This window comes from Stylophora pistillata, chromosome 1 (genome assembly GCF_964205215.1).
Source record: "Stylophora pistillata chromosome 1, jaStyPist1.2, whole genome shotgun sequence".
NCBI lineage: Eukaryota > Metazoa > Cnidaria > Anthozoa > Scleractinia > Pocilloporidae > Stylophora > Stylophora pistillata.
The window spans coordinates 29,048,215-29,074,274 of record NC_142519.1 but is presented as its reverse complement, the minus strand read 5'-3'; the positions used below and the strand labels follow the sequence as shown (position 1 = coordinate 29,074,274).

General features: G+C 37.7%; 4 protein-coding genes and 1 pseudogene across 4 annotated transcripts; all 5 read right to left on the bottom strand.

Moving 5' to 3' along the window:
• Positions 1-1,354: 1,354 nt before the first annotated feature.
• On the bottom strand, positions 1,355-3,164 carry LOC148741995 (QRFP-like peptide receptor). Its single transcript, XM_088734537.1, has one exon. The coding sequence runs from the start codon at positions 2,935-2,937 to the stop codon at positions 2,038-2,040; it is 900 nt and encodes a 299-aa protein (XP_088590663.1). The 5' UTR covers positions 2,938-3,164; the 3' UTR covers positions 1,355-2,037.
• A 3,359-nt stretch (positions 3,165-6,523) lies between these two features.
• Positions 6,524-8,140, bottom strand: LOC148741994 (QRFP-like peptide receptor; annotated as a pseudogene).
• Positions 8,141-9,424: 1,284 nt separating this feature from the next.
• Positions 9,425-13,143, bottom strand: LOC111329051 (galanin receptor 2b-like). The gene has a single exon (XM_088750285.1). It carries the CDS (start codon positions 12,801-12,803, stop codon positions 11,874-11,876), a length of 930 nt encoding a protein of 309 aa, XP_088606411.1. The 5' UTR covers positions 12,804-13,143; the 3' UTR covers positions 9,425-11,873.
• Positions 13,144-16,541: 3,398 nt separating this feature from the next.
• Positions 16,542-20,729, bottom strand: LOC111329050 (C-X-C chemokine receptor type 2-like). The gene has a single exon (XM_088731377.1). It carries the CDS (start codon positions 20,120-20,122, stop codon positions 19,205-19,207), a length of 918 nt encoding a protein of 305 aa, XP_088587503.1. The 5' UTR covers positions 20,123-20,729; the 3' UTR covers positions 16,542-19,204.
• A 1,813-nt stretch (positions 20,730-22,542) lies between these two features.
• On the bottom strand, positions 22,543-25,815 carry LOC148741993 (QRFP-like peptide receptor). Its single transcript, XM_088751556.1, has one exon. It carries the CDS (start codon positions 25,217-25,219, stop codon positions 24,329-24,331), a length of 891 nt encoding a protein of 296 aa, XP_088607682.1. The 5' UTR covers positions 25,220-25,815; the 3' UTR covers positions 22,543-24,328.
• Positions 25,816-26,060: the final 245 nt, after the last annotated feature.

Below are 26,060 nucleotides of genomic sequence, written 5' to 3'. Positions count from 1 at the left end.
CTGCCACAAGATTCAAAACAAGATTCAATTTAAATTACAAAATCACGAACAATGTAAATAATTGTACTTAAATATCATAGAAAAACAGTGGTAAAAATTGAATCTTACTTCCCCTTTCATTTTCCTTTTCCGTTCAGCAATTGGACCGTTCGATTTTGTTGAAAAGTAACTGCTACGGAGTGTGTGGTTTTTAAGGGCTGAAAAGAGAGTGACAAGTTCTCGGAGTTCCCTAACGAGTTGAGGTTGTTCTACTGTACTTACATTGAAGAATAATTGAACTTGACCGCCTCACTCAAATTGGTAAGACCATAACCACCGCTTTCAAGCAGAACTTTCCAGTGCGACAGGTACTGCGCAGACTAATATTCGTGGCCTCTGAATTCGTGGCCTTTTGAATCAATAACACTGTTGAACATGGGAGAAGGCCAGGTGCATTTAAATTGCCATAAATTTTGAAACATTCCCATCATTCTAATAGTGTACTTGAGCTTGTCAACATTTTAAAAGAGACATTTTATGTTTTCATGGAACTTTTGCAGGCCAGTTTTCACAAAATGAAACGAAAATTTAATTTCTTCAAATTAGTTTCAAAACTGAATCCATAGTTTTTGTGTCTGACGTAGTATTACATCCTTCCTTTGTTGCATACTGATCCATCAATCTTGTGTTAAAAAGACCTTCATTTCCAGGTTTGTCCATACCTAATTACCCTTTGTCTTTTTTCGGACGTGTCTGTCGTTGTTGACATAGCTGGATGTCCCTGTATTTCGTAAGGTTTAGGTGTTTGATAGAGTGGTAATGATAACAGTGATAATGATGATATCTTGAAGATAATGATGATGATACAAATGAAATTTATTCTTCTTTTTCATTGGCCAGGATCTTAGCACATGAAAAGCCAACAACTGCCTACAAAATAGTTTACTCATGTATTGTTGTGTTCCCGCCCTTCCGTGGAAAATGGCGAATCGCTTCACTAAGCTGTAAGATATCAGAATGATTCCCGATAACGACTATGAAATACGAACTATAAGTCTTAAAGGTACCATTAGGCCCCTTTAAATTAGTTCCGGTGAATTCTACTTCGAAACTTTCTCCTAGTTTGGCTCTTCCAAGAGCCAAAGGTCAATTGCTAATTTGGCTCCAACAAGGTATTACAAAAACGCACACAGTAAAAAAGCCGTTCGGTTTTTTTTTTTTTTACAACTTATTAGTAAAAGCTTTGATTACATACATGTATTTAAACTTCATTTCAGACATATATATCCAACACCTTTGTGATTACACAGTTAATTGCTAATGTATATGCAATGCTTTTTTCTAAAATGTCAGTTGATTACTGACATCCATACAACATACCTTCTCCAGTTTATTTGCAGATCCAGGTACAGTGCGCTGTTTCGAAAATAACACTCAATTAATCCACCTTTCCAAAAATAATATTCATTTGCTGACATCTATGCAATATACCTCTCCAAAGATTTAAATGATAGTGTGCAAGCATGTATATTTATAATTAGGTAGGAATATACATTAAGATTTTATTTGAAAGGTATTATAATACAACGAGATGCTTGCAGATACATTTATCACATTTTTAGTGGATCATAACAATTGGAAAGGAAGAGTCTCATTGTCAGAGAGAACCCCAAGTGTGTTAAGTTCACGGTTCGAAGCAAAGTTTGGCTTCACCATAATTTCTGTTCACCTGCTTCAAAAATTGTTGGATTGTTTAACAACTGCACTAAACTTTCAAGAAAAGGGTTCTCAATTAATAAAATCATTGAGTTGAACTCTACTTTTTTGTGCATCATTCTGTCAATAATGAGAATGTTTCCAGGTACCCATTTCACACTAAAATGATCACTATCCTTAAAAGTATTTTCCTGAAAGCGAGGTCGGATCTATGGTAACGGTTTTCTTCTAATGTAAGCCCTCTTTTCTCGTTTAGTTTCTCAAGACTGTGACAGGTATTACCCGTGCACCTCGTGGAAAGCTCTTCTGATGTGTTGTTACGTACAGGGATGGAATCGGAGTTCAACCTGTTCTGAATATACGTCGCAGAAATTGGCGCACCTTAGACTTCAAATTTTCCCCATAATAGCCGTATAATAAAGGATCAAGTGCCACGTTGAGAAACACCATAAGTTGAGCCGCCCTCCATACCGGGCCGGGAGACACTAAGTTAAAATACATCAGCGGTCTAAGAATCATAAACATAGATTGGCACGAAAAAAAGGCAAGAGATAGAGCCGCAAGTGTCTTGGCAACTTTCTTATGTCTTTGATTAGATCTCATGATGTGCGAGTTGCATATTGGAACAACGTTCGCTCGAAGAGATCGGAAGATCTTTCGTTGCGTTACAATCATATACATCAATGGAATTATGAAGAAAAGTACTGCGTGCACGATGTAGTATATTTCCCTGCCAGTGTTTCCCCAAGAGGTGTTGGCACAAATAAGTTTCCCATCCTCGTTGGTTTCGACCCTGTTAATAGTTGCTGTCGGTGAGGAAATTACCAAGCACATGCACCACATTAAAACAATTTTCATGTATTCTCTGTTCGAAAAGTTTTCTCTTCTAGAATTAAAGGGATCTGTGACAGCTTTGAGTCTTAGGTAACTTATAACCACAAGAGTTGTGATTGAAGTAGTGTAGCTCGTGTCGACGAGGAATCCATGAAGTTTGCACATTTTGTCACCGCCCACCCAACGCCAAGCAAAATTAATGGCGTTGAAAGGAGTGAGAAAAGTAAATAGGAGATCTGCAGTTGCTAAATTTGCCACGTACCACATGGGAGAAAACTGATTTCGGTTCAAGTTCCGATAACATGTCACCAAAACCCATATATTACCCACAAGTGAGGTGATGAGAATAAAACCGTAAAATACCAAGAATCCGATCACCATTAGAGAGAAATTGTCGTTAGATGTCATCTCTGATGATGTAAATCGCTGTTTTCTTTTTTCCTTGTCTTGATCAATCTAATTTTAGCGACGTTCTGCAGAACCTCTGCTGTTTCTTTGTAGTTGAGTTTGCTTGTGAAGTGTGCTGCAGAAATAACAAAGCAGCATTTTTCTAGGGTTTGTTTATCTGGTCGCTGATGGTTCAGAAACCTTTATCATTGGAAACTATCTACTGATGATTTAAATAGATGTGGTTAAATGGATACACTGCGATCAAGATTGAAGCTTACGTTCTAGTTTCTCAAATTAATTAATTTTCCTATTCCATTCGAGAAGTTAACGTTTGGTTTTGTGCTAGTTAATAACTTCCGAAAGAAAATCCCTGGTAGTCAAACGTTCACATTATTACTTACATTGTTATTTACCGTTTTACCCAGTGGGGAACGTCAGTTCTTCAAGGACTGTGACGATAGCGATTGCGCGTGAAGTCCCCAAAGAATTTGAGGTAACTCTCTTACTTAGAATGTAAGTAATATGAACTTCACTCTCCCACTCATATTAACGATACTATGAAAATTACCTTCGAACAGGAAATGTTGCCATTAATCTTATTTATTATCCCTTTGTTACGAATATCCCGAATATCCCTTTGTTACGAATATCCCTTTGTTACGAACATACCTTTGTTACGAATATCCTTTGGTTACGAATCTCCCTAGTTATTATCCCTTTGTTACGAATATTGTAAGCTTTCGGTTCGACCTTGTTGAGCTGCGTCGTTGCTGTACTTTGCGACGGCGATTAGCAGTGAAAACTACTACTATACTACTATTATACGTTGAAAGCCTTTCAATAGGAACAATGTAATATCGATGAAGTACAGGTGCACGTTTACATTTACATTGACTGAAAGCCTTAAACTGCTTATTGGTTTTTCATGATTAGGTGATTGTAGTTGATGTGGTAAAATATTTTCTGCTGTACTATCTTCATAGATTAACACATAAATTTCGTGTTCTGGTTCTCCCCTGTATCTTTTCGGGTCTGTTTTTTACTTTTTCATCTTCGTACATTATTGAAATGATTTATTATAGTCAAACCTTTTATCATGTTGCTTCTGACAATAGTAGTAAGATGTCACTTGAAAAAAGTGAGTGTACAGAATTTCAAAGGACCTTAAACATGGAGGGAATTACAAGATGCGTTTAGACATTCCCTCATGCAATGACTAGGAGGGCCCCTATTTCAAGTCAAGTCGTTTTTTGTTGTGTTTATATCAAGTTTACATGGTGAAACTCGATGAGTGCCAATGTGTCGGATCCTGTATTGGATAGCCTCAATCTCAACTCTTTTTTAGACTTTGAGCTTTCATTTTGCTAGTCCAATTTCGCTATTGTTTTGTAATAATCTTTTCCTTTCTATTTGCGATCTTTTTCGATGATGGATAGTTTTACAAACTTGGCACTGTCTTTTGTTCATTTTAATGTTGTAAGGAAATGGCACTTGCTAAAATCCGCCTAAAAGTCCCAGTCGGCCATTTAAACCTCATTAGATAGAATTGTATACTAGTAGTCGCAGGTTTTGTGTAAACCTTGAAATGCTGAACAAAAAAGCCCCGAGTCCGAAGTGTGATTCGTAGAGACCGTGTTGACCATTGGAAAGGAGAGGGTACATGTAAACTGTCATGAATGTGCAGCAGTTGCATAATTCAAATCGTTAAACTTAAACTCGATCACATTTAGCTACAGACTATTTTTCACATTTTTTCACATTTTTTTTGTGTGCAAATATGATTCGCAGTCGTGAGTTTGCGCACTGATGTGTCTAACCCTTGAATGATACGATGAGGCCATGTAAACACGGAATCTGTCCTCTATGGCTTTCGTAAAATATTTCTTAAAGATATGCGCGAATCTTAAAAGTCATAACCATGATAGCAAGGTAAATAATCCTATATAAGAACGATCCTTCGCAGTAAAGCACTATTTGAGCAATAGTGGAAATCAGACCTGAAAAAAAAAAAATTTCAGGCCTGTACGGGATTCGAACCACTGACCTCTGCGATACTAGTGCAGCGCTCTACCAATTGAGCTAACAAGCCAACTGGGAGCAGGCCATCAAATTAATTCGATATAAACCCGTAGATGATAAATCGAACAACAACAAACATATGAAACATATGAGTGAACTGCGGTTATGAGACGTATATAAGAACGATCCTTCGCAGTAAAGCACTATTTGAGCAATAGTGGAAATCAGACCTGAAAAAAAAAAAAATTTCAGGCCTGTACGGGATTCGAACCACTGACCTCTGCGATACTAGTGCAGCGCTCTACCAATTGAGCTAACAAGCCAACTGGGAGCAGGCCATCAAATTAATTCGATATAAACCCGTAGATGATAAATCGAACAACAACAAACATATGAAACATATGAGTGAACTGCGGTTATGAGACGTATATAAGAACGATCCTTCGCAGTAAAGCACTATTTGAGCAATAGTGGAAATCAGACCTGAAAAAAAAAAAAAAATTTCAGGCCTGCAGTTCACTCATATGTTTCATATGTTTGTTGTTGTTCGATTTATCATCTACGGGTTTATATAGAATTAATTTGATGGCCTGCTCCCAGTTGGCTTGTTAGCTCAATTGGTAGAGCGCTGCACTAGTATCGCAGAGGTCAGTGGTTCGAATCCCGTACAGGCCCGAAATTTTTTTTTTTTCAGGTCTGATTTCCACTATTGCTCAAATAGTGCTTTACTGCGAAGGATCGTTCTTATATACGTCTCATAACCGCAGTTCACTCATATGTTTCATATGTTTGTTGTTGTTCGATTTATCATCTACGGGTTTATATCGAATTAATTTGATGGCTTGCTCCCAGTTGGCTTGTTAGCTCAATTGGTAGAGCGCTGCACTAGTATCGCAGAGGTCAGTGGTTCGAATCCCGTACAGGCCTGAAATTATTTTTTTTTTTTTTTTTTTTTTTTTTTTTCAGGTCTGATTTCCACTATTGCTCAAATAGTGCTTTACTGCGAAGGATCGTTCTTATATACGTCTCATAACCGCAGTTCACTCATATGTTTCATATGTTTGTTGTTGTTCGATTTATCATCTACGGGTTTATATTGAATTAATTTGATGGCCTGCTCCCAGTTGGCTTGTTAGCTCAATTGGTAGAGCGCTGCACTAGTATCGCAGAGGTCAGTGGTTCGAATCCCGTACAGGCCTGAAATTTTTTTTTTTTTTTTTTTTCAGGTCTGATTTCCACTATTGCTCAAATAGTGCTTTACTGCGAAGGATCGTTCTTATATACGTCTCATAACCGCAGTTCACTCATATGTTTCATATGTTTGTTGTTGTAAATAATCCTGTTACCTATCGGTCAATGAGAGCGCGCGTGGTGTTTCCAACTAACAATATATAAAACCATGAAAAGATATTTTTTGTAACACGCATGCTGATAGAACTAAAAAAATACTTTCAAATGTCATTTTGATTTGAAAGAATGGATAGGGGAAGTCTCTTCACGTCCTTAACTGTCTTTTGCAGAAATTCTCCCCTGCAGTCAAACTTCAACATGTCCTTTACAAGATGTCATAATTACACGTCATCAGTGCTGACGAAAACTTTATTTCGGCGGTGGTACACCACTTTAAGTTTATTTTTGTAGTGCCATAATTGTTATATATTTTCCTAGCTAAACTAGGCACACTTCGAAATTACGAAGTTAATTATGGAGCAAGAAATAGTTGCACAAATAGCAAACACAGCCCCAAATGGCCCCCTAAGGTAATATAATTTTACTGAATTTTATTTCATTTGATTTCCTTCTGCTTGTTCTTTAAAATGGCTTTTTTATTTCCTCTATACTTAACAAACGAGAAATATTGCAACAAAACATGGTTCATAATTTCCTAGATTGTGACCTACTTGAACACTTGATCTGTAGTGACTAGAATCTAATTTCTCCTTACAATATCACCCCTGAATCACATATTAAGGTCACGGATATAAACAAAATGATCACCAACTAAAGAAGCTCTTGATTGTTGAACAAATTATCCTTGTCAGCGCCTTATAGGAAACATTTAGAGAGCAGTGTGGGGAATATGCATACTGATGTTGATAGGTAAAGGGTTAACTAGCCACTACTTTGCCAAATTATGGCGGCTCTTTTTGCTTATAGAAGTAAGTTCCACGGTATGTGAATCTTCTACTTACACTCTTTTTTGTCTGTCACGTAAAGGGCCCACTCGTGAAAACGATGTGCATGCTGTTTTCTTGAATAAACTTCGAGCATACTGCCTTAAATCCTCTCCATAGACTCCGTATAATATTGGATCCAAGACGGTATTTAGCAGAATCAATAGTTGAGATGCTCGCCATATATAACCGCCATTAGTAAGATGGAAGTAAATCAAAGTGCGAGTGACCATGAAAGGCGACCAACATATTGCAAACGCAACAGTAAGGGTTGCCAATACCTTGGCCACCTTGTAATGCTTCTTGCAACGCATGGACGCCATTGCGTTTGATGTATTTAAGGCAATACTTGAGCGTAAGGATTGAAAAATTCTCTTCTGGACAAATATCATGTAGACAAGAGGTACAAGGAAAAACCAAAATGCGTGAATGGTATAATAGATCTTTCGTGCTAAATCCCCGAAATTGATATTCGTGCAGGAAACGGTTCCAGTTACATCTTTTTGGGTTTGATAAGCATAAATCAAAGGCGAAGCGACGACTGCGCTAACTGACCACACGGTGCTTAACTTTCGTAGCGTATTCTCCCTAGTGATGAGTCTGACACTGAAAGGGTCTACCACAGCCTTGAGACGCTCAAAACCGATAAGAACAAGGGTCATTATGGAAGTGGAGTAACATGCTTCGATGAGGAAGCTTTATAGCTTGCAGGAAATCTCGCTGCCTATCCAGGTCCATAAGAATACTATCAAGTCAAAAATGGTCAGTACCGTAAATGTTAAGTCTGCAAATGCTAAGTTGGCGATGCAACACTTCAAGGAAGACTCTCGTTGTCGTTTTAGTTTGCAGCACAACCAAAGAACAATTGAGTTCCCCACGATTGACGAAAGGAATATTACGAAATAAACGCATGTAAATGTAGCAACAACTTCTATTGGAAATCCCTCACTCGTTGCCATGTGTAGTATATACGACCTCTTCAAATGTTGCTTTAAACGAGCGTTTTGTGCCTTGCTCACAACTGTGTGTTTCCGTGATTGCCAACGACTGTTCAGAATCTTCGCTTATTTCAAACAAACCTGTTTGTCGCTATCAGCTTATGAAGCTTCGCTTAGTCGTTTTGTTCCTGAATGAAAAAGGAGGTAAAACAAACCTGGATTTTACTTTAAAACGGGAATAAATTATAAAGGAAAACATTGTTTGCTGGTCTCAGTCATGTCACAGATGTTCGGTGATGTGTGGAAAAAGAAAAATTGTCTTCATCACTAAGAAAATATGATTAATGCAGTCAGTACTTACCAGTTTGTCATGCATGTATTCGTATTTTATACCACCACAATTAAAGTTTACGTTTCCTTATCAGCCTTTCAAGTTTAAAAAGGTGGCTTGTTTTGAAAAGAATTGTAAAAAAGGCAGTACCATATTCTGGCTGAAAAAAGAATAATCAAAATCAAGGCTTTATTTAGAGAGTTCTGAAGGGGAAGTTGACTTTGAGGAAATTTTATTATAAATTAAGTAGGTGTGAGAACGCATCATCCTTACCCAATCAAGGGTAAAATTCATTAGCAAAGGAGCTTTTAAAATTTGCCTGGCTCGGTTCTTTTATTGAAAGAACTCTGTAACTTCGCTTGTTTTTCCGCTGTGGTTTGAATGTATGGAATGAATCTAGCTTAATTATGAGATCAAAAGAGACCGTTCGGAAAGTTTCTTTACTTTACAAAGCAGCTGTTACAACAGGAAGAATATAGAAAGTTTCTGTGTTTTGCTGACATGTAGATTGGACGTGATCATTAAATTAATTTTAATCATTATGGAAATATCCCTCTATCTTTTAAACTGATCAGAGCTTGACGATATGCATTGTTAATCCTTTCCTTAATTACATGCGAGGTGCCAAATCTGAATGCAACGGATCTGATGCAGTAGAATAATCGTTCATCCTTCATCCAAAACAATTAAAGGTTATTTCTGCACCTCGTGAAAGTGCTTAGGTGTAAGCTTATTTAAAAAAGCCGTGAATTTCATGGTAAACCTCTGCAAGTTCCAAATTTAAAATTTAGATTTAAAAAGATCGAAAAGAACTGCGGCTGATAGTTTCTAAAGAAACTGTTTGGGGCTGCGTCGGTGGGGGTAACAAAATAATTTGGATATAACAACAAAGTTGAAATGGTAAATTGGCCACCGTAGCGATTACAAAAGCTGACTTTTCGAGCATTAGCCCTTCGTCGGAGCGAAAAGAACTGAGTTGCAAACTGTATTTCATTACGCTGTGGTAGTTTTAAGATCGATAGGAATGCGAACTGAGAAAAGAACTGAGTTGCAAACTTTATTTCATTACGCTGTGGTAGTTTTAAACTCGATAGGAATGCGCGCCTGCAGGCGTGAAATGTTTCCTCGGGATTGAGTAAGATTTTTGTCAGAATTGAGTTGCGCACTTCAGTTCATTACGTGGCAGTATTTTTAAACTCGTAACGAAAACAAGCCTGATCAGAATCTTTCACGAACCTTTCACGCCCCTGATGAAAATGCATGAAATCTTTTAACGTTAAAAAAGTTCTAACTGATGCGAGTTTTAAGTCTCACCCAGTGTGTCTCTAAGCAGTATGTCCGAACCAATAACGTAGATAGATCAGTGATATCACGGCCTGAACCGTCGTGCACAAACTAAGGCAAGTCCCATCTTCCGTTCTAACTTTCGGTTGACCTGTTATTCCGAGAAGCACTTACTTCAAATCCGGCTTGTTTTAGAGCGAAAACTTAAACGGATTCAGCGACGGTAATACCAAAATATTCAAGCGAGTCTCTTCGATGTCTGGGTCCAGTTCCAGAGCGGCCTGTGCGTGGCTAACTTGTAGTGAACTCTTCAGGTAATGAAACCGGCGTAAATCAATTAGAAGCATCAAAATACTGTACAGTTTATCAAATTTTCAGCGTCTACTCGAAGTGTTGAGTTTATACCATTTTCTAGATATTTTTTCTACTTGTGTTAGACTCTATGATTTGTATCAAAGTTACGATAAACGTGCTGTTTAAAATGTTACGCTACTCAAATCATGAACGGCACAATCCTGTACCACTCAACGCCCTAGACGTTTTATAGAAAAATTCATTACTTGACGAGGGAATTCCGCATTAAATTGCACGCGAAAACTGATATCGCACGAATCGTGCGATATCGAAAACGGAAACAGCATTACTTATAGTTGTCATGTGTACGTAGATGCGTAAAATTATCACTTAGCCTCGTTTTCAACGCGCAATTCCACGCAAAATACCTGGCTTCGTTAACCAATCAAAATGCGAGATTTTATTCAATGATGCAATTCTACAATATATTTGTTGACGATCTTGGAAGGTCTTTGTGACTCACGGTATAGTTGCATCTTTCAATGCAGTTGTGAATTACCATGAAAATTTGTCAACCTCTCAGAGATTTTAAATTTGCATTAATTAAAAAGGACTCTTGCACAATGCTGCTGATTGGATTTTTATTTTGGACACTAGTTGCAGTTACTGCTTTCAAGGATTTGGTTATGCTATCCAAACAAATGTTAGAAAAGTACATTATCAAGTGATCGCAGGAATCATTGAACAATGTTTCTAATTATGTAGATCTTGATTTGAAGTCCCCGTTAGCGAAAACTGTAGCCAATCGTGTTCAGTGTTTACGGTGTTTTTACAATTACCCAATTTTATCGAGCTCTCGGCGATAAGGAAAGTACATTATGATGAATTGATTAATTAAATGGTTTGTTCACTATGCCCCAGATTAGATAAGATTCATCAGGTCCTATTGGTCATTTACTAATATATTCCCTTCAAACATGTGATACGATGAAATTACCGTACCTTTTGTGACTTTTGTTGCAAATTTGATTTTGCCTCTAAAATCATATATATCAGTTTGATTACTGTGGACCCACTCGTACTGCAATATTGGATTTTCGTGGGAGAAAAACACCTTTTAACACAAAAGTTAAATCAGATACATATATAAAGACATTGCCAAGTCGTGATTAGACTTATTCGTCTCATTGTATATTGTCTTCGTTTCTTTTCCTATAGCATCAGTTGATGAAATTGTTGATCTATGCAATGAGCAGTACAAAAAGATTGCAAACAAAATGCTGTGCCTGTTCTTCCTTTTGTCAATATTAAACCAAAAACTAGGTAAAATATTGGAGTAGGTGTTGCATTAGCTGAATTAAGAAGACATAGTTTTTGAACAAACATTAAAGTTGCGCTAAAGTTTGAGCCGGTAGCTAGCAAGCACGATATTCGATCGAAATATCTAAACGAACTTTTCATCCAACGTTGTTTTTCTCTTCTATGTCTCAGGTCCCTTATCTATATTGTGTCCTGTTTTCTTTTTCCTCAGTGAAAGTATTTGGATAGAAGGGTAGGTTGTGAAAATTCAATGTCTAAGAACGCCGGTGGATACGTGTTGTAGTGCGTATCAGTAGGGTAAGAGAAATCCATCCGATTTTCCTGAGGCTGTAGGCCTGTGAGCAAGAGAGTATTCTCTCATAATTTTGACAATGTGAATTAAATCTTTGGACCATAAGGGTAATTCCGTCATATTTCTTTCTCCATTCTATTTGAGTGTGACTTTAAAGAAACACACAAGTTATGATTCATGCAGATCATGGAGCATTCCAAAGTTGGTCAGTAGAGGAAAATTACGACCCCACCCAAAATTGTGTCCTTGTGGCTGCCGCAAACACAGTCGTGTCCAGCTGGTTAAATTCTCAAAGATACCTTTCACTCCATAGTATTTCGGTAGAGAGATTTCACTGTGTTATCCTTGTTCTTGTGAAGAACTCTTCGCAGTAGAGACTTTAAATCTCCGTCGTACAATCCGTACAACAAGGGATCTAATCCGGTATTAAGAAAGATTAAAAGTTGAGACGCCCTCCAAATGAGACCTTGTGGTGCTAAACGAAAGTAGATTAGCGTTCGATTAACCATAAAAGGGGACCAACAGATCGCAAATGCTAAAGTTAATGCAGCAAGTGTCTTTGTAGCCTTTTTGTGTCGTCTCTGTGCTCGCGAAGTGAACAATTTGCTTGTTGGTGAAACGCTTGTGCGAAGAGCGATATTTATCCGGATTTGGGTACACATCATGTACAGCAACGGGACCGCAAAGAATATTGTTGTATGCAAGCTGTAGTAAATCTGTGAGGCAATAACTCCATCTCTCGTAGTTATACAAGCATTGTTGCCGTCCACCGTTTTAATGCCGTAGATATGCAGCAAAGGGGTGCACACCAGCAAGCTTAATCCCCAAATTATAACTGGTTTAAGATATTCCCTGTTGAACCAGCCTCTTGCTCTGGCATTAAATGGATCTGTGATAGCTTTTAATCTTTGGTAACTAATAGTTACAAGTGTCATGATGGAAGTCGTGTAGCTCGCCTCAACAAAGAATCCTTGTAGCTTACAAGTGTTGTTTCCACCTACCCAGCGCCACAAATATCCGATCGAGTTAAAAACGGAGAGGAGAGTAAACAGGAGATCCGCCGTCGCTAAATTCACCAATAACCACATGAAAGGTGAATGCCTTCTTCTTAAAGTCTTGTGGCAAGTTAGCAAGACCCATGTGTTGCCAATCGTCGATAAGATGAAAACTAAGATGTAAATTACGAGAAACGACACCGAAGCGGGCGCATCGAAATTGTTACCTACCGCCATTATGGTTAGTGGAAAACAATTGGGCACATTATTTTGGGATTTTTTTTAAGTATTCTTTTTTTTGTCAATTTCCCGAACAATTTAAAGCTGCCTTTTTACACCTTCCTTTCCTAGTTTACCCAAGCAATTTCTATCATTCGCCACAGAAATAGCCAACTGACAATTTTCCAACAAATTCAAACGGTGTTTTGCCAAGACTGCCTTTGGATTTTCTTTTTCCACCGCTTCAAATGCGTTCATTTCCAGTTGTTTGATTTTTATCACGTTTTGTTTTTAGTTCTACACCGACAGCTGCATATTTAAGGTACAATAAGAATACATAAAGAGTGTTAGAATATATCTAGAGCATACTGTCTCAATGAATTGTTTGAAAAAACCGTACAAATTATAAAGCAGTTAATTATAATTGAAAGACGTGCGCACTATCCATACCCAAGACGCCGCTTATAAATTATTAACCTCCTAGCTTCCATGAGAATTTTTTTTTTTTATGTCAATCGAAATACCCCACGAAATACACCACGAAATACACAAGTATTCAACAGTATTTTTCTAACTGACGTAAGCGTTACTTTTGGCCCTAAGAGTTAATTTTAGATAACAATTAATTCTGCCGGTCATCAGTGAAGAGTCGACAGAAACTCTTTAAAAAAAAATAATAAAAATGTGTTTTGTGCAAACTGTTTTATTTGCATTTCGTGGTTGCCATATGCTAAGATGCTAAGAATTAAATTGATTGATGCACCTGTCTCTTTCTTTTCACTGAACAACGGATCAAGACAACTTTCACTAACCTTTTACGCCCGAGTATTCATCGATGCTCGAAGCATTAGAATGAAATTCATTCGGGTGAAAATTGTTCTCTTTCAGCTACTTTAAATTTAGCAGTTTTAAAACCTGATTTCAAGAAGATTTCACGTGATATCAGAATGATTCCATAAGGCTGTAGTCCCTGACCAAACCTGTCAAATTTTCTGAGTATTTTAATAAAATAATATATTTATCGTAGAAACGGAACTGAAAAAAAAAACCGGGTAGTTCTTAAATTTGGGCTTAATTATTAATTCTAAGAACTCAAAGACTACTATAGCCTTAAGGTGAACTTAAGCCCATGCAGTATCCCTTTATCGTTATCGTTGTCTAAACGTATTAACCTTATTTACTTGCTTTTTCCGTTGAGTCCTCCTTTTTAATAAAAAATGATTTAAACTTCAACAGGGATGCTCCCTCAGTACAACTTTTTTTTTTCTTTGCGAGGCAGTGGTAGGGTTGGCTTTTCTACTATAAACATAACGCAGCTTATGTTGGTGATTATCCCGCTTTAGTCTAACTCGTTTGAACCAGTTGTCACATCCAAAAAGCGCGGCTAAACAGTCAGTGGATCAGTTACCGTGGACAATTGCGTAGGAAGATGCTTGACATAAGTTTTAATGTAAGATTGAAATATAAAGAAACCAACGCTTCTCCATCAGTATATGTATTTTTTAAAATATATTTCCTCAGGATTAGCATAACTGTTGTGACAAATGAACTTTTAAAAATGGCGCGACTTCATTTTCTTTTCCACGAAGAACCACTTTCAACGTTATTTTTTATATCGTTAAAACTGTTCATCTTTAACTACCCACCTTGAGTAGTAAGACTCTAAAGTTGGCTTTGCTTCCCTCTCGAAATTGAACCCCAGTCAGAATGGAGATCTGACACAAAAATTACATCAGACCTTGGACATGAAAGTGTTAAAGCAATTAGTTCATGGGCCAGTATAAAACTCGACAACTCGGAACTCTTTCCTGTAAATACTTATCGTGCCCTCGTTACGTACATGGTTCTTATCTATAGGTCCTTTTGTTCTTACAACTTTGCCTTTAATGGCTCTTTCAGGTTCGGATTTTTTTTTTAATCATTTAGTACTTTTATCATCATTTCTAATGATTTCTAATTCTCCTGAAGTACACTCTAATTTCTAATCTAACCTGATATAATGATATTTGTGTGTGTGTGTTTGTTTTTATTTATTTATTTTTTTTTTTTAGTAACTTTGCTCCTTGGTTTTTCTTTAAAAGACCCGAACTGTGAGTTATGTTTTAATAAAAAATCTTTTTAGCGCGGTGTGTTAATGACTATAGTTTGATCTTAGCCTCCACCGGACATTACTTGTTGAAAACTTGATTAGATTTTTACAGTAGCTTGGATAACTTATTACATACAGAAGAATGTAAACACATAAAATGCAGACTTTTTTCAGTTCGTTAGATCCAGCGAAACAAAGAACCCTGAACCAAGTGGACAATTTAATCAAGTTTTTCCATAGGACGCACTAACCACCAGGGTGTAATTGTTAGGCCCAGGTCAAACGCCGTACTTCACATGAACCGAACCTAACGACAGTTTAGGTCGACTCAAATAATTAAAAACGCCTGCTCGAGTCAAACGTCAAATTTAATTCAGTCGAACCGAACTGCTAGACCAAACAAATAACAAAAGCGGTCTTGTTGGTCAGTTGCTTTTCAAGGTAAAGTCAAAATGGCGCCTTTTTGTGGCCTCTTACCCTTCCCGCCATTTCCTCCGAAGCATGTGTTGAGCACTGTGTGCCTTGCCCTAAGGCTTCTTTCGAGTAAGGCACACAATACGAAACAAACTTTCCAGCTTTCCAACCTGGAATATCGTCGTGTTCTTCTGGAAGTGAGCATTTGTTGCACAACGGCTCACTACAACGAAGGCTGCGATATTCCGTCGTGTTCAAACACGACATACAAGAATCTTTATCATCTTCAACACCGGCGCGATAGGCAGCCATGTTGGAAAAAAACTGTGAACGAGGCTCATTTATACATTTAAGGTTAATTCATACTATAACAAGACGTAACTTTGGTTATCGTTTAATTATGCGTTTACTTCGACTCATATGAGGATCGACGTTTGACCCAAAGTCGATCTTCAGGCGTTCTTCACGGCTGGCCAGGCGTGAAGAACGCCTCCGTCAGCCGCTCCAAATAAAATTAGTCGAACTTAATTGGGTCAAACGCCGAACTTCACATGAGCCTAATTGGTTGAATTAGGTTCGGCTCATGTGAAGTACGGCGTTTGACCCGGGCCTTAGGCAAGAAGAAATCTTGTCGTTTATTTTCAGGTTAGACTTCAAAAAATGAATTACATACTTTTAACACCTACGCAGTTTATTGTTTATGTGGGTGTCAGCGAACAGGTACCTTTATGGTGTTAAATGAAATTACTCGAGTCCTCTTCAAATTACGTTTGGACCATATGCCACCAAATGGCACACTACCAAAGTAATCATGAAACTTCCGTGAATTGATGGGGGTTTTTACACTGAGCAAGCCAGGCTTTTCTTACAGTAAGCTTTGAGTTGATAACAACTCGTTAACGACGAGCTGAAATGATTAAAGACTAGGATGATTTAAGAGTCTGTTTCCCTGTGATAAAAAAAAATCAACTGAACAATCGCATTGCTCCTGCTCATGACACAAACGTAATTTGATAAATTTGCTGTATGCAAAAAAATGGGACTATTGTCAACTAAATAGGTCTTTGATGGCTTTCTGATAGTGCTAGAATCATCAATTTAACTTGAAATTTCACTTCCATGTTCTACTTCCTCTTTATCCGGCTTTACTCCCATTAAGTAGTCGTGCATTATTTTTTTAAGACCTCATACTTGTGTAAAATGTACTTTATTGGAATGTTGCTCTCGTGTTAAGGTACATTGAAATAGCAAGCATACTCAAACTTCCCAACGAAGCACGTATTTCAAATAACCTCCGTCTAGCAAACTAATATCAATTCAACATATCTAACTGAAAAAATCCAGTATTGGGAAAAAGGGAATTATTTTTTGTTTTGTATTTCTCTAGTGGAATCTACTATTGATGGCATTCTAGTTGATGTTAGTGGATATGCTTGCGCCTGCAGGGCATATCTTATGACACCAATTCTGAAGCCAAAGAATCGAGAAGAAATGGGCTATAACATAGGCGCACTAGTTGTCTTATCGAGCGATGCCTCAGTTTACTAGAGCGACGATTTCCATGTCTGCATATAGGACTGCACACAACCCTGGAGAATAATCTCGTCATTATTGTAACAACGGCACGACGTTTCAAACCTTGTTCTTTCTTTGACTGTGGTTTCAATTACCTGGAGCATCTTTGGATTTGATTTACGTCCCGTTTCATTCGGATCAGTTGGGCGAATAAAATGTTTTCAGAATTTCCTCCCATGCTTTTGCATTTTACGTCGAGGTCTTAAGCCCTTGTCAAACGGCGCATGATAGTCGATGATAGTTGAAGCGCGCGCTTCCGTTTGACCACCAACTATCATGCACTATCATCGACTATCAGCAACTATCATTCATTTTGAGCTTGTTCAAATTCTTCATGATAGTCGATGACAGCTTTTCTCGTTTGACCACGCGTATGATAGTTCATGATGGTTTTTGGTCAGCTGTTTTCCCCGAAAATCGGCGGACTCGTTTACTGATGGCCGCCAAAAGCTCCTCGCGAGGCTCAGCTTCAGCTTCAGAAATTCGTTTTTATACCCAAGATAATAATAATGAGAAATAAAATATTGAAAACCAACATTTCCTTGCAAGCGGCAGTGTCCTCCCTCGCAATTCTTCCACCAATTTCAACATCCCCCTTTCGTTTCTCCTTTTAATCCATTCCCTTGTCCGTCCTCTTTTCCACCAACGCTTTCCAGATTCATCCTCCGTACATTCCTCCAACAAATCGATTACTACTAGGCAAGCTGCTTCCCTCTTTCGTCGTGATAAATTCATACTTCAACAAGTTTGTTTGTCTCATGCGAAGCCATTTTAGTGTTCACATTTTACGCGGAAAGAGCCTGGAACTAGCTGCTCCCGTGACTTTGCTCGCTCGACTGCCGGTGAACTATCATCAACTATCACGAGCTTTTTTGGCCGTTTGACCATGCGAATGATTGTTGGTGATAGTTGATGATAGTTTGAAGAGAATCAACCATCATCGACTATCATACGCCGTTTGACAAAGGCTTTATTGTTATATACTTTACTTTCTATATCTGGGAATAACTTTCCCGATCCCATCAGCAAAATATTTTCTTCTTCGCTAAGTGTCCATGCAGATCACTCAAAAAACAGTGCATTCCCCCGTAAGACATAGTTTAACCCTCGACTGATCGTGTCGTAATACTATACACAGGTTTCACTTTTCAAGATTTCCGATGGCTCTCAAATTTGTCGAGACATGTAGCATAAACGCTGTCATATGCATGAATAGGAAGTTGAAAATTATCAATAAGAGTCAATGTTTTGCAATTGTAGCATTAGTTGTGGTTGTCACTGGGGATCTGATATGTCTTGATGGACGACAACAGCCTTTGAAAAGTTTTGTGAAATTCGCGACATTTCTATTACAGCGCTTAAAGTAACGACTTCATGATGTTTCAACTGAAGAAAAAGGTAAACAACCTATTTAAATGCAGGGTTTAATATTTTTTTGTTTGTTTTTGAAGGCTAAAATTATATAGTGTTGTCTATCGATATCATCTTTTACGTAAGAACAAAAAAAATTGAGTTTACTTGAACTGGGATTGACTCGTCACTCAAATTCGACTTGGACTGGGACTTGCCTCGTGATTAGGCCTAGCCACAAGTTGCCGATGAATCCCGAAAAAGTTGCCGATAAAAGTATCTAAAAGTTGTTAGAAAATTGCTATTTTTTTCAAAAAGTTGCCGAAAAGTTGCTGAATTTCCAAAAAGTTGCCGAAAAGTTGCCAAAATTTTTCTGCTTTTCGTACCTTTTTTTGGTGTTAAAGATTAAAAATTCACACATTGCTTCTTATCAAAACTTTATTTGTCAAAGTCCAATGATAATATCGGAGGTTCTTTCCATTTCACTTGATCAACAAATAGTCTATCAGAATGAGAAGATTCATCTAAGTTGGATGTATTGGAATCACTGTAATTGTCCGCCATCTTGAAAAACGTGCAACGTGAAACCGCTGACCTCGTGATAAGGCATCACAAAAATCAACCCATGGGGGGCCCTAATTATTGTATTTTAGAATGAATAAATGTCTATCGAAAACCGACCAATGTGGCTCAAAACGTGAAGAAAGTGGCTTCAAAGAACCTCAAAAAGCCCAAAGTTGCCGAAAATTCTAAAAATTGCCAAAATTCTAAAAAGTTGCCGAAAATCTCAAAAGTTGCCGAAAAGTTGCCGAGCAACTTGTGGCTAAGCCTACTCGTCATACGGTATAAATCTAGAAGAAGCGTATAAGAAAATAAAAAAAAATTTCTATTTATCTCCTAAGACCACTTTTCGTTGCATCAAATGAAAAGAGATGGCAACGTGTTCCCAAAAATGAGATTTAAATCTCAGTAGTTTACAGTTTTTGTGTCTTCATGGTACCTGTGCACCAGTTTGAACATTTGTGCATGGGAATAAGCGTTTAAAAACTGCTTTGATATTCTTGCGCTCTCCGTAGATACCATAAAGTATTGGATCTAACAACGTGTTTAAAAATATCAAAAGTTGCGTGGCTCTCCAGGTGTACTCGTCGTTTGTTACATGGAAGTATCGCAAAGCTCGAATAAAGAAAAAGGGCGACCAGCACACTGCAAACGCTAACGTAAGAGCCGCGAGAGGTTTGGCAACTTTGAGATGCTGTTTGGAACGCGCTGCTGTAAAAGTGTTTTTTATTGGAGAAACCTTTGCGTTAGAGCGCAAAGTCGAGAAGATTTTAGCCTGGGCATAAATCAGGAAGATCAGAGGACCCAGGAAAAAACAAATGGCGTGAATACTGTAATAGATTTGTCTTCCCAAATCTCCAAGAGTGTCGTTGGTGCAGAGAACTGTTTCTTTGTCATCAGCTTGGGTCTGGTATGCATAAAGTAAGGGTGACGCAACAAGAAAGCTAACAATCCACGAAGTGATCAATTTTCCGTACACACTCTTCGGATTAACCGCTATTCTACCAAACGGTTCGACCACAGCCTTGAGTTTCTCGAAGCTTATAAGACAAAGAGTTGTTATGGATACTGTATAGCAGGCTTCAATGACGAAACTTTGTAACTTGCAAGTGATCTGTCCTCCAACCCAGGTCCAATGATCGGCTATCGCGTCCATTATGGACAACAACGCAAACGTGAGATCAGCGACAGCTAAATTGGCTATGAACCATTTCAGTAAACATCCTTGCCTTTTTATTGCCCGGTAGCAAACAGAAAGAACAAGGGAATTTCCTATCACTGATAGGACGAGCGACAGTGAGTAAATTATGTAACCGAATGCGATATATATTTCGCCGTGTTCTGCCATCAATTTGCCTTTCTCCAGTGGATGATCTGTGTGATATATTAGTGAAGGTCAGTTTATCTGTAGGTTAAGCTGGCGATAGCTTCTTGTTTTCATCCAATGCCTTCAAACCAGCAGAGGTCTTTAATACCTTTATGCTCTCTGGATGAGAAGACCAATGGAAACTAGAAACACGCATGGAAACATGTGTTAACGATTCTATTACTGTTGGATGACGAGAAATGTTTTTTTGGCTTGAACACTGAAACAGTTGCGTTTGTAAACTCCAGGCGGAAACTACATTAATTGTATGCAAAAAGATCCAGATTTACAAGTTAAATGTCACAAGAAAATGTGCGAAGACAATTTACTGATGAACAAGACCGGTAGCACGAAATTAGCAAATAGGAGTGAACTGAATGCCGAGATCTTTGGAAAAATTTGAATGAAATGAATACGAGATGTTAATTCTCTTAATAATTTTGTCAGTCATGCTTTTTTTTTTTCCCTCCCTAGGACATCAACTAGTTTCCTCAAAGATCAATCATAATACGTCGCAACATGATTTAATATGATCGATAGCCAAAGTTAAAAAGTACTTTTGGCAGCAAAAATAAAATTACAATGTGGATTGCAATTTGAATTTTAAGGGTGCATGGTATTAAACAGTTAACTTATATCTAACAATAAAAGGGAAAATACTGCAGACCTAATGGACAGGGTGTGTGATATTAGTGTATGATTTCTCAATCGCGCCCACGTAAAAGTAATTATAATTAGAACCCATTAAGTGAGGGTGGGATGGAAGCCGGCTTGACAGAAAAAGAAACACAAGGTTTTCGGAAGGTGGAGGCAGAATGTGACACTAATTAATTGGATGCCAGGTTCCTATTTTGTTTTACAATACATGTCCTTGGCACTTGATGACACTTGCTAATTTTGAGGGAATTGAGCACGAAATGTACCAGTTAGCATTTTTTTTTCTTGTCAGGACTTCATTTTTAACTTTTAGTCAATTGGCTGTGTCCTCAACCTTCATGGCCTTTAATTAAGATTTTAGGAAAAACTTAGGATCCTCAATTACTGTCAGTTCTGAAATATCGATTTTTTAATTTATTTACACCTTTTAAATTTTGCTACCCGATAACTTTTCACTAACGTATAAGATGATGTTTTTTAGAGCACTTAACCTATCATTCATGATTTTGAGATTACAAGACTTGTAAAACCTTTGGCTTCCAAAAAAAAAAAAAAAACGCATTGCTTTAGGAAAATTAAAAGGAAGGGAATCCTCCTATTCTCAAGAAACTTAGTGTACCCCTTTAAAAAGGCCGTGTTGCCACCTCTTGCTCTTCAAAACTGCAAATGCAAGTATTTATGGGGGACAAAATTTTAGTTGCTTATTTCCTACCTCGCCTTTCTTGCTTTGGACTTCAAAGGATCACCCACGACTGATGTAACGGTGATTGACAATGCTCATTAAGAAATGCTAAAAAAATCATATGCGTCATGATCATTTTCAGTTTTGTTTAGCTTGAAATGTTTTATCACTTTTAAGCTGATATATTATTGATGCCACAAAAAAAGTTTTTGCCGACAGTATTAGAGCTCTGCTATCTACTGCACTTGAAATCAGTCCCCGCTAGCAAATCAAGGAACAAATTTAACCAAAACTGGTAGTTCGATTACATGGCAACCGTCGAGGCAAAACTTTCTCTTGCAAATTGGTGAAAAACTCAAGTGCTCTACTATAAGTCAGTCTATCATTTTATATCCCAGCTGTTTCTCTTCATATGTTAATTATTTCTTTGACTTATCGCTTTGGCTGTATTACTATAACTTTACATGATATTACGCCTCTGGATTATCTTTTTGTTATTGCATACATATTTATATGTTGCATAGACGGTCTATTTGATTTTTGAGCTTTCAGGTATAGTCACATTCAGAATACAACAGACAGAAATCGTTGAAAGGTTACTTTCTAAAACTTTAGAGATGAAATGATGGCCTTCAATCGTAACTATTGGTGCTACCAACATTTGTTGCTACCGACTTGAAAAGGATTCTGAAATTTTTAATATCGATATGGTAGCTAAACTTAGGGTTTACCAAGCACTTTATTAATTCCCTGAATATTTATCGGTGATTGCGATCTGTCATCGCCTTTGACGTCGCCAATTACAGGCGTGAAGATCCTTATTGAGTAAAAATAACGAGAAAAGGAGAAAAAACCAAGGAGAGCAAAGCAGAAAAGATGAAGGGTTTTCTTTTTTATTCATACATCGTTGAAAAATTACAATCTAAAACTTTAGAGATGAAATGATGGCACAGTAAGTGACGAGGGCTTAATGGGCGACATAACGCAAGCTTTTTGAAAAACGTAGGCTTTCAGAAGACACGCCTTTGACATACAAGATGACAAATCAGTTAGCATAATTTTATGTTGGGTCTTTTGTGTTCTCTGCTTTTTCGGCCTTCAACCACGAGTTCTGGAATATCAGTATTTTTTTATACTTCGCAAGGTTATAACGCAAAGTTTTGAAAAAGTGTTGGCTTATTGTGACGTTCATTGGATGGCTGGTTCCTATTTCGTTTTAGAATACATTTACGATGACATTTGTAAGTTTTGTAGGAATTGCGTGCAATTAGGAAAAGGATTTGACCACGAAATATATTAGTTAGCGTAATTATATGTTGATTTTTCATTCCTTTAACTGTTTGTCAGCTAAGTGGCTGTGTTCTCAGACTTCTCCGCCTTCAATTGGGATATCAGGAAAGACTGAAGATCTTTAATTACATACATTTACTAGCTCTGAAATATCAGTTTTTTGATAAGCATGAAGATACAATTCCTCTATTCTGTGCTTTGCGGCCAGAAAACGCTGCACTGATGTATAGAATCATGTTTTTTTAGAGCTCATTCCTGATCATCCGCGATTTTATTGTACAAAGATGTAAGCGTTTAGCTGATAAAAAGAAAAATAAATAAACACCATGCTTTGCGAAAATAAGAAAGACGAGGGCTCCACTGTTTTCCATGGCGTCTTATTTATTGCTTTTCAAAACTTCAATTGCAAATATAAAGGACAAGAGTCTTTTCCAACATAATTTCCCACCTTGGCCATTTTGACTTAAAAGGATCACCCATTGCTGATACAACAGTGGTTGATAATGTACAATGAATAATGCCAAAAACCGCATTAAAATCCGTTTTAGCATTGTTTGATTTTAATAGCTTTGAATAATTCTGGCTCTTTCGTGAAAGTTTTTTTTGGTGTTCATTATTGCCATGATCAAAACCAAATCCATAGCAATTAAGCTGGGTCATCATGGACTGCACTGTCAAAGGCAAATTATTGTTCAACGACATGTGTGCTTTGCTCTCTACTGCTTATTGAATCAGCCTCCTTCCAACCAATTGAACAACACGCTTTAAGGGACTTTTGAAGTTCCATGTCTCCTGCTAGAGTTAAGAAAAGAAAGGAAACATTCAGGAGCTCCAATTTTAATTCGGTCTACTCTCAAAGTCCTGGCTGTTTCTCTTCTTATGCTAATGACATAATCATGATGTCACCTTTTGCTCTAGCTGTATTACCGCAACTTAACACAAACTTCAGGATTATTCTTTGTCATTGCATAGATATTTACATATATAGATAAAAGGTCTTTGAAGGTTGAGGTCTAAGATATATTTTCATTTATAATGTAACAGACGACGATGGATGAATGGTTTACGACTTCTTTTCAATCATTACAACTGATTTAATATCTGAAAAACTGTTCGAAGTGTTGGCTAACACGTACACTGGATCCTGTGAATAAACTGCTCAATAGATCATGAACGCGATCTCTGGCGCAGGTTTCTGGTTGAAGATGGAAGTTATTTTAAACCAGCCGTTTCCAGACAAAGCTGGATCAATGTATTAGTTACTGTAAGGTGGTTTCTCCTGAAAATCATAAAATCCTAAACAATTATAGTAATCTTTCAACCTCTACTCTAAATGAAGTTTTAAACGGACAGTGTGCCTTTCTTCTCGGTGCTCCTAACTTTCACCGACCATATCATATTTGATTATATTGATCATCACATGATATTGATCATATTTTGTGATGACTCCTGGGCAAGTTGACCAGGCACTCATGTAGGAATAAGTTGCTTGCCTCAAGATAATTAAAGAAGTGCGCCTTTTTTTAATCAACACGGTAAGACATGCGCCGTAAGTACTTCTAGCGACACAAAACTCTCATCAAGGAAGACTTCATATTTCCTCCATAATAACCGTACAACAGAGGATCTAACCCAGCATTGAGAAAGATCAAAAGCTGAGACATCCTCCAAAACAAACCAGGGGACGCCAAATGAAATTGAAGGAGTGTTCGTATGACCATGAACGGAGACCAACATATCACAAAGGCTGTAGTAAGAGCGACAAGTGTCTTGGCAGCCTTCCTGTGGCGTTTATTAAATTGCGTTAAACACGAGGTGTTTATGATTTTGGGCGCAACTCGTATAGACCGATATATGCGGCTCTGTGTGCATATCATGTACAACATCGGTACAACAAAGAAAATTGTTGTGTGAACACTATAAAAAATTTGCGGAATTTTATTTCCCCTCGTCGTAGTAAGGCAAACAACGTCGCCGTTTTCGTTTGTTTTCACTCGATAGATATAAATCAAAGGAGAGCAGACGAGCAAGCTAAAACTCCACATTAAAATTAGTTTTATGCGTTGACTTTTGCTCCAGCTGCTAATTCGAACGCTGAAGAGGTCGACAAGAGCCATAAGTCTTTGTTGGCTTATGGCCACAAGTGTTGTGACTGTAGTTGTGTAACTCGCCTCGAGCAAGAATCCTTGGAGTTTGCAGGTAATATTTCCACCGACCCATTGTTCCAAGAATCCGATACCGTTAAAAATTGTTAAGAAGGTAAAGAGAAGATCTGCTGAAGCTAAATTTGTCAACAGCAACGTAAATGGATAGTATCTTTGTTTCAAATTCTTGTAGCAGCGCAACAAAACCCATGTATTGCCAGTGATCGATAGAATAAAACAAGTACTGTAAAAGACAAGGAATAGCACCAAAATAGTAGTAGGATAGTCCCCGCTTGTCGTCGTCATCTAGGTTGAGAGGCCTTAACGAAGAATATTCCAGAATCCCACAAACCCGGTCCCTCTACTAACTATGGTTAAACCAACGTTCTGGCTATCTTGGCAGATATGTCCGAATGCGATGTCGCTCAGAGAACTCAGTACAAAACAAATGTAATATTTACCCTCATTGGTTTCTTCTACTTAAAGATTGATGTATAATATATCATTCGACGGCTACCTGTCTTGCCAAGTTAGAGTTTTTCTCGCTTAGTTTGATCAGCTTACAATTCTACAACAATCGAAGTTAAATTCTGTCATATATGATTTGCATTGTAAGTAGAATTTTTGTCATTTCTTTTATCTCTGGGGATTAGGCGGGTCTTTAGAACCCGCGAACTCACATTGCAATTTAAAATCAAATGAATAAAGGCTGATAGTTTCAAAAGAAACTGTTTGGGGCTGCGTCGGTGGGAGTAACGAAATAATTTGGATATATAAACAAAGTTGAAATGGTAAATTGGCCACCGTAATGATTACAAAAGCTGACGTTTCGAGCGTTAGCCCTTCGTCGGAGCGAATAGAGGAATTGCGGGTTGTGTGTGCTTTTAAAGGCAGAAAATGGAGCTACGCTCTTGGTGGGAGCATGGCAACGAGAAAAAAATGAATAAATTAGTGGTCTTTCCTTGCACTTAGGTGGCATGGAAAGCCGTAAAAATCTTGAACAAAAGCTCATCTTTCAAACCGGCTGTCTAAATCCCACAGGGATCAACAAACGCTTTTCATTCCACTAATTTATTCATGTTTTTCTCGTTGCCATGCTCCCACCAATAACGTAGCTCCATTTTCTGCCTTTAAAAGCACACACAAC

Bases quoted from the DNA above. Each gene is read 5' to 3' on its own strand.
- LOC111329050 (XM_088731377.1), bottom strand. From the start codon at position 20,122: ATGGCAGAACACGGCGAAATATATATCGCATTCGGTTACATAATTTAC.
- LOC148741993 (XM_088751556.1), bottom strand. From the start codon at position 25,219: ATGACGACGACAAGCGGGGACTATCCTACTACTATTTTGGTGCTATTC.
- LOC111329051 (XM_088750285.1), bottom strand. From the start codon at position 12,803: ATGGCGGTAGGTAACAATTTCGATGCGCCCGCTTCGGTGTCGTTTCTC.
- LOC148741995 (XM_088734537.1), bottom strand. From the start codon at position 2,937: ATGACATCTAACGACAATTTCTCTCTAATGGTGATCGGATTCTTGGTA.